Genomic DNA, 8,253 nt, shown 5'->3' with positions numbered 1-8,253 from the left:
TTTTACTCCGCTGGACCCCTGAGATTACAACCTCTATACTCCCATTGTCCTCTTAACCAAGCCATTTCTACCAAACCTGGTAACCAACCAACAATTCAGTCAACATCAGATTGGACCAATAAGGAAGAGTCAGGGGGAAACCCTCAGTGCTTAACAATAAAACAGCAACAATAAAAGTTCACAGACAAGGAAGTGAATTCCACTGAAATAAACCCCAGTCACCAGAAATGCAGGTTTAAGGGAAATAGGACTTTCCAGAAGAGAGCCGGTCATACAGGAGTTACACCTGGCTTGAACTTCCGTCATGGGTAATGATTGCAGAAAACTCACTCATGAGGAATATTCCTGAAGTGGTTTGGAAAAAATGCTTACTGAAGGGATGGAAGTGGCCAAAATGGGTCAATGGAGACTGTGAAGAGATAAGAGATGAGGAAGGGTCAGGTGGGAAAACGGTCTGGGCAGACGGTGAGGAAGGCTCAAAGAAAGTCAGCCTGAGGCAGAGGACGGGTGAGCCAGTGCCCTTGCCCACCTCTGTGGCCTCAGGTTCCAGGGGCATGATGCCAACTGGACTCCACACCAGGTCAGGTGGGTCAGCTCTGGCAGGAAGTCACTGAGAATGGGTGGGACAGGGGCTTGTCTGCCCCTCTCCACTTAAGGCCCTAGAAAGTAAGACAATCTCTTCCCATTTCCCTGCTGGGGAAGGAGAAGCTGCCTGCTCACTGCTTTTCCCCTCTCAAAGCTTGCCAGGTTCCCATTGTGCCCTCTCAGAACACAAAAGCCCCACACTTAGTCCCTTTCTGCTTGGCCACAGGGCATAGGCTGTCTTTCATTTTCACACTCTATAGGCAGCATGATGCTGTATTGGGCTTTGCAGGATGAGATACGAATATGGTAATGCCCAACTCATGGTGCTAAATACAGTTTTCCAGAGTCTAAGAATAGGGCATGAGAATCAGATATCAACTCCAAGAAGCAGTAATAGGCCTGAACTGATTAAAGACTCATTTTCACATGCCTCGCACCCGCCCTCTCCCTTAATAAGTAACTGGAGCCCCCTCTCTTTCCTACCAGCAACCACTGAACAGAAAGAAAGCGTTGAGAACAGGGGGAAGACTCGGCATGCACATCAGAGTTCTCATATGCCATTCACATCTCCACTGGGAGCTTCCTCAAGGCCAGCGCTGTAGGCCCGAAGTGCCCTGCAGAGCCACTGGCTGAGGATTCGTCACCCACAAGAGCTGGCAGATCAGCTTCAGAACAGACGTGATAATGGCAGGAGCAATTAATGGTGCTGTCTGAGATATGGGTGCCAGTGGTCACCCCAGGGTGTCCCCCTGATTATAGTGTGCTCTCTGACGTGGGAAGCCCCACAATTAGTTCTGGGAAGGAGTGTGAGCAGAGGGAAACTGCGCCTGGCTTCTCCTTCCTCTGGAGCACCCCAGTGTCTTCAGATGGGCGGTAGGCAATGCCATGGGTGTCCAAGGAGCCTCCTGAGAGGAGGGTCTCAGCCCAGGGGTCCCCCTGGAGTGCTACTCACCCCTGGCTTCCTATGTCAGTCCAAGGCTTGGCCTCATTTGCACACCTTGTACCAAAGTGACCTACAGGAGTTGGGAAAGAAGGCTTTGCTATTTTGATTCCCAAGTCTTGACCCTGAGGACTTTCATACATGTAAGAACTATTTTTTGTCACAAAGTGATTGTTTTCAGGAGATACACACACACACACACACACACACACACACACACACACACACAAATACCAGCCCAGTAAGAAGAGGTTTCAAGGGGAAAGGTGCTAGGGATGGGATTTAGAGAAGGGAATACCGATACGGGGATCCTCATCACTAACATGCAGTAAGAGAGCACAGGGGTGAGAGAAGCATCGGATTCAAATATCTGTAAATCTCAGTTCACTAGCTTTGCACCCAAAGGCAAGATCCTTATATTCTCTCAACCTATTTCCCCACCGCCTAATGGAAATAGTAATATTTTCCTTACCTGGTTGTTCTAAGAAGATAATATTTGTTAATGTCCAGGAGTGGAGCAAGTATTTAAGAAATGTTTCTTGAGGCAGAAGTTGGAACTTGGCGGTATTTATACTGTATTTTAGACCCTGTCCCAAGAACTTCCCAACCAAATGCATCTAACAATAAACCAATGATACTCTTTAGGCACTTCTCAGGGAAACGCTCCCGCACCCCACTTTCCACACCGAAACATACCAGTAACCAGGCAGGGAGGGAGTATGGGCTTCTGAGTGCAGCCAGACTGGAGTCTCAGCACTGAACGAAATGCACAGGGCCTCCTCTCTCACTTGAGAGAGGAAGCAGACATTAAACCAAGTGACCTTGGACACCTTACAAATCAGGGCTTCAGGACCCTTACAGCCAGGTCCTATCCAAGAAATGACATAGGGGCCCAAAGGACATTAGTAAGGAGTCAAGTTTGAGCAAAGCATTTTTCTATTAGGTACAAAAGATCTTATGGGCAATCTTATATTCCCTCTCACTCCCTCCCTCCCAGCTCATAAATGTATAATCTGCTTTACATTGTGCTCCCAATTCTTCATTGTGTAACTGCATTTGGACCAGGAGGCCCTAACTTCTGAAGCCTGGAGAGATTTGAACAAGACAAACCTGCCTGGAAATGATACACAGTGCTTAGGCAGAACCAGTCACATGACACACAAAACTTCAAGGCAGTGTGTCCATGAGTTACCTTAGGTTAGGTTAAACTGCAAACAAGATCTACCCCCAAATCTCAAGGATTTACAAAAAATAGTGGTTTCATGTGACATATGGCTTTCAGGTGACCTAAAACCCTGGGATCCAGACTGAAGGAACAACCCCATATGGGACACACTCTTTCTCATGATGGACAGAAAATAAAGCTTGTGGATTGGTGTAATGGCCCTAATGCTTCTGTTCAGAAGTGGCCTACCACACTCCTACCCTTGGCTGCATGAGTCATGTGACCAACACCTGACATCCAGAAACACGATTCTTCTGTGATGGAGATGCTCCCACCAGTCACAGGGCCAAGAAGAATGATAAAGCACTGGAAGGTATAATTATTTTTAACACATGGAGGACAGCAGATATTGGAAACAATAATTTAATTGATCATAGCTGGAAAGTTTAATCTTCCCTGTAATTCAAAGTGAAAGAGAAGGGGATATTAATGAATATTAGGGATGTGTACCATTAAGAGTTATAAAAGTAAACACAGAGGACTATAACACTGAACATTGTAGGAGAAAATTGTATATGCTGCCTGGAGGTGATTAGGGATAGTTACACAGAAAATCAGACAATGATCCAGGCCTGGGGTAGAGAATTTATTCTTATCTACTTTCTACTCAACAACAAATTCATTCAACAGATAATTAGTGGGTATCTACTATTGGGTACCTGCTGTTATACAAAGAAGAAAAAAACAGACCTGGTTTCTGCCCTCATGGAGATTAAATATCTTTAGAGAAAAGTAACATTAAATCAATAAAAATACAAATAAACATACACAGATCAGGGTACAAGTTACAATGGAAAAGACCGGGCTGTCAGAAACATGTCGTGATACAGTAAGAGAGAGGCCACACTGAGGTAGCAATGTTGAATTTGAAAGCTGATTCTGAGTTAATCAGGCAAAGAGCAGGGAAAAGAATGTTCCAGGCCAAGTGAACAGATTGTACAAACTCTCTGAGATGGAAGAGTCTGATATATCCTAGGTACCAGTAGGTCTTCCTGGGCAATCACCAAAGTGAAAGCCCAGAGAGGGGAGGTTGTGAGGACAGCTAGGTCATGCTCGAGATCACATGAGGGGTTTTAGATTGTGTTTTTCAGGAAAGAAGCCATGGGCAGTTTCCTGTGGTTGGGGGAGTTTGTGTGAGTGTGAGAAATTTCTCTACTGCCACTTGCTCATTCTGGCTAGACATGGAGAACGGATTGAAGTAAGGTCACAGTTGAAACAGGAAGACCAGTATGGAGGTTAGACATCAAGAGATGGTAGCGGCTTGGGTTACATGTGTGCAGATGGATATGGATATGTCTGTAATAAACTCAAGATAGGTTTTGGAGGGAGAATTGATAGCAAAATGTGATGAATTATGATGTATGGGGGAGGGGCCCTGGGTAAGAAGGTAGTAAGAATGATAGAACTAATTATCCCCCAGTTCAGTCTCCCAGAAGAGGGAGATGCCTGAGGGGTTAGGAAGGGGAAAAACAGAAGTTTATTGGGGACAAGAGCCACAGATACTCATTTAAGGGCCATAGCATCTGTGATATCAAAAGTCATGGGAGGGCTGGGGAGATCGCTCAGTCAGTAGAGTGCATGCCTTGCAAGCACAAGGCCCTGGGTTTGATCCCCAGCACCAAAAAAAAAAAAAAAAAAAAAAAAAAAAAAAAGTCATGGGAATGGTTGCTTTACATAGAAGTAGTAATGACAGTGGAATGCAAACTCATAACATGGCAGGGTCACTGGTTTAAAATTACTTTTAAGGCAAATGAATAATTAAGTAACTTATAGAAAAACAAAAGGTACAAAAGCCCTGAGAATAAATGGGGAGAGGCAGAGGGAGTCAATTAAGAAATACATCAAGAAAGGAAGACCAGGGCTTCAGCCGGGAGCGCGGCGCTCCGCCGGCCCCGCCCCGCCGGGTCCGCTCTGGGCCCGCCGCCTGGTCCGCTCGCCCGCGCCGGCTGGAGCCGACCCCTGGCCCTCGGACGCTGGTCGTGATGGCCGCGCCAGTTACGCAGCAGGTCAGCGGCGGCGGCGCCCGGTCCCTGAGCCCGGCGCTGACCGGCCCTGAGAGCGGGCAGCCCCTGGCGCCCTCTGTGGCCGAGTTGCCGGTGCTGGACGCCTCGGGGCGGAGGCTGCCCTTCGGCGCGCTGTTCCGGGAGCGCCGCGCCGTGGTGGTCTTCGTGCGGCATTTCCTGTGTTACATCTGCAAAGAATACGTAGAAGATCTGGCCAAGATCCCCAGGAGTTTCTTACAAGAAGCGAATGTTACCCTTATAGTGATTGGACAGTCATCCTACCATCATATTGAGCCTTTCTGTAAACTGACTGGGTATTCCCATGAAATCTATGTTGATCCTGAGAGAGAAATTTATAAAAGACTGGGAATGAAAAGAGGTGAAGAAATTGCCTCCTCAGGACAGAGCCCCCACATAAAGTCCAATCTGCTCTCAGGAAGCCTTCGGAGCCTGTGGCGGGCAGTGACTGGCCCTCTTTTTGACTTCCAAGGAGACCCAACCCAGCAAGGTGGAACCCTCATCGTAGGTCCAGGTAACAACATCCATTTTATGCACCGTGATAGGAATAGGTTGGATCACAAACCCATAAACTCTGTCTTACAGCTTGTAGGAGTTCCGCAGGTGGACTTCACAAGCAGACCTTCAGTTATCCATGTGTGACTTGCCAGTGGTCCTGGGAACGTGCCTGCAGGGCCAGGGCGCAGCACCCTTGTGCTGTGTCTGCCGCTGGCCCCTCCCAGCCCCTGAGGGGTGATGAGAGCTGGTTCCTTCCAGTTGGATCCATGCTGAGGCTTCAGTTGTCAAAAATGTGATTTATATTTTAAATTTTGTAGCTTTTTGCAAAATAACACAAAGTAAATCTACCTTGGGCTACAGACAGTAGCTCAGTGGTAGTGCGCCTGCCTAGCAAGTACAAGCCCTGGGTTTACCCAGAACTGCAAAAATAACAATAAAAAAACACATACATACATACATACTTCTAAATATATAAGATAAAACTTTAAAAGTCATAAAATTAAATAACATGGTACAGTCATTCAATAAAAGATGGTTTCAGCAATTAAATTATATAAAGGGATGGAAGATAATTCAAGACCATTTTATTCAGTGATAAAAGCAGGGTATCAAATTCCGTAAGCAGTGTAACCACTTTTTTTTATATGTATGTGTTTATATTTTTGTATGCTTAGGAAAAAAACAGAAAGTAAACACACCAGAATATTGCCAGTACTGTAAGATGACAGCTGTTTTTGTTTTCCTTTCCAAACTTCTCTTTATTTTCTAGGTATTCTCTAAAGAGCATGACTGACTTTTTTTTTTTTTTCTTTTTCTTTTGACTAGGCAAAGATCTTTTTTTTCCTGTGGTGCTGGGGATTGAACCCAGGGCCTTGTGCTTACAAGGCAAGCACTCTACCAACTGAGCTATATCCCCAGCCCACTAGGCAAAGATCTTTAAACGTTATAGGACAAATGCCTGTCACATCACACCTCCTCATAGGTGCAGATTACCAGCCTGAGGCCCGCTAGTACCCATGCTGTTGTTCCCCTGACGAAGTGCAGACCAAGCCTCTGACACACAGCCGCACGGGCTGCCTGTTGCACTCCCTGTTTCTGGTAGGGAGATGCAAGTGAAGGAGAAAAATATTTTAGGGTCTTTGGGGTCTTTGTTTTTCTGTTTTAATGTGCAACTGGGTACCAAGCCCAGAGCCTCGCACATACAAGGCAAGTGCTCTGCCACTGAGCTGTGTACCCCCAGCCTATTTAAGATATTTAAATCATGCCTTTAAAATATGGTCAGGGCTGGTGAGATAGCTCAGTGGTAGCATGCCTCGCAGGCATGAGGCTCTGGGTTCAACCCCCAGCACTACACTGAAATGCCTATGTACATATATATATGTGTATGTATATATACATACACATGCACACATATGTATATTGTATGTATTATATACATGTGTTTTATATATGTATATATATATAATCAGTATACTTTTTGAAATTTTAAGAATGAATTTTTGAAACTTGATAACAAATCTACTCCACAGTTTGGTTGTACATTGCTAGACAATGGCTATTTCTCACCCCCAGATTGCTCTTATTTAGAGAACTATTTTCATCTTTTATTTTTCTAGAATCTTAATATGTTTTTTGGGAAGCATCCCAGAAATACTGATGAAAGATGCAGTTAAATGAAAATGTTGGTAATTAGCAAGTGTAATACTGCTTTGAACTTAAAATACTTTTTTATAAGGCATATGAAATTATAAAAAATATATTTAATGTACCCAAATATCTGTATTTTCACATCTGTATACATAAGCAGTCATGTTTTAATCAATAAAAATTAAATTCTCATAAAATTTAAAATAAAAAAAAAAAAACAAAAAAAAAAAACAAAAAAAAAAGAAAGGAAGACCAATGGGCTAACTCCTGACACAGTCAACCAAAGTCATTGTAAAGTTAGGATTTATGACCACCGCTTTCTCAGCGAATTTCAGAAGAGAAATTTCTGTCATAGTGCAGGTGCACTAAGGTAAAGTTTGTTGGAATGTTGACCATAATACACATATTAACATAGAATTGACTTGTAGGTGAAGCGCCCCCTAAATAGGATGGCCACCATGACAGTTCTGGAGAGCACCAACTAAAGTCAAAAACTCCCCTGTTGGATGTGAAGGAGGAGTTGAAGACCAGATTGATAAAGAGTACACAAGGTGGACCCCAGCTCCCCAGGCAACCATAAAACAGCAATAAACTTGGAAGCAGCATCGTTTCCTTTGTTGTTCTCTGCTCTGAGGTGACCAGTTCCCTCTCTTGAGCGTGCTCTCGGCTTTCTTACTATACTTTCACTCATAGTAAAATCTCTTGTTTGGCTTTTCACATCTTGAATTTTCTTTCATCAGGGCACAAGACCCAAGGTTTGGAACTTCAGTTCCCCTCTCTCCAGTGACAGATGGAGTGAGGACTGAAAGGGTGAAGAGAAGAGCATTGTGGACTTCTTAAATGAGCATGCAGATGGCGAGGGAGGGGAGTGTTGGCACCGGAGTCTGAGAAGACCAGAGAACTAATAGAAAACCAAGGGAGTTCAGTGTCATGGAAGCCAAGACAAGAATGTCGCAAGAAAGGAGTGGTTAAGAGTCTATAATGCTGCAGACAGGTCCAGTACGTTGAGGACAGTGACCTTAGCAAGAAGTGGAGGGGGCAGAAACCAAAACTGAATCTAATGAAGAATAAATAAGAGGTGAGGACTTGTCTGCAGGTAACTCTTACAAGAAGGGCACCTCAGAGAAACAAAGAACCAGGACAATACCTGGAGGGGGTTACGACAAGAAGGGTAGTGATCGAATGTTTGAATGTTTATTGGATGGATCCAACGGGGAGTGAAGACCAAAATGCTAACAACAGAGCAAGCCACTGATAAGGCCAAAGGGGTAGGATCGAGAGCAGTGTGAGGGGCCCAGCTTTGCAGAAGGGAAGAAGGAACTCCTCTACTGAGATCG

At 44.8% G+C, this 8,253-nt stretch overlaps 1 protein-coding gene across 2 annotated transcripts; it reads left to right on the top strand.

Moving 5' to 3' along the window:
* The first annotated feature begins 4,622 nt into the window (after nucleotides 1–4,622).
* On the top strand, nucleotides 4,623–7,112 carry LOC124963265 (peroxiredoxin-like 2C). Of its 2 annotated transcripts, XM_047522888.1 has the most exons (2): nucleotides 4,623–5,153; nucleotides 5,286–7,112. In XM_047522888.1, the coding sequence occupies exons 1-2, from the start codon at nucleotides 4,733–4,735 to the stop codon at nucleotides 5,411–5,413; spliced, it is 549 nt and encodes a 182-aa protein (XP_047378844.1). In that variant the 5' UTR covers nucleotides 4,623–4,732; the 3' UTR covers nucleotides 5,414–7,112. The 2 variants fall into 2 exon arrangements, with proteins under 2 accessions (XP_047378844.1, XP_047378843.1); XM_047522887.1 differs by having other exon boundaries at nucleotides 4,623–7,112.
* The last annotated feature ends 1,141 nt before the right edge of the window (nucleotides 7,113–8,253 follow it).

This window comes from Sciurus carolinensis, chromosome 13, assembly GCF_902686445.1.
Source record: "Sciurus carolinensis chromosome 13, mSciCar1.2, whole genome shotgun sequence".
Taxonomy (NCBI): Eukaryota; Metazoa; Chordata; class Mammalia; order Rodentia; family Sciuridae; genus Sciurus; species Sciurus carolinensis.
Note: the sequence above shows the minus strand (reverse complement) of the source record. Positions and strands in the feature narration are given on the sequence as shown.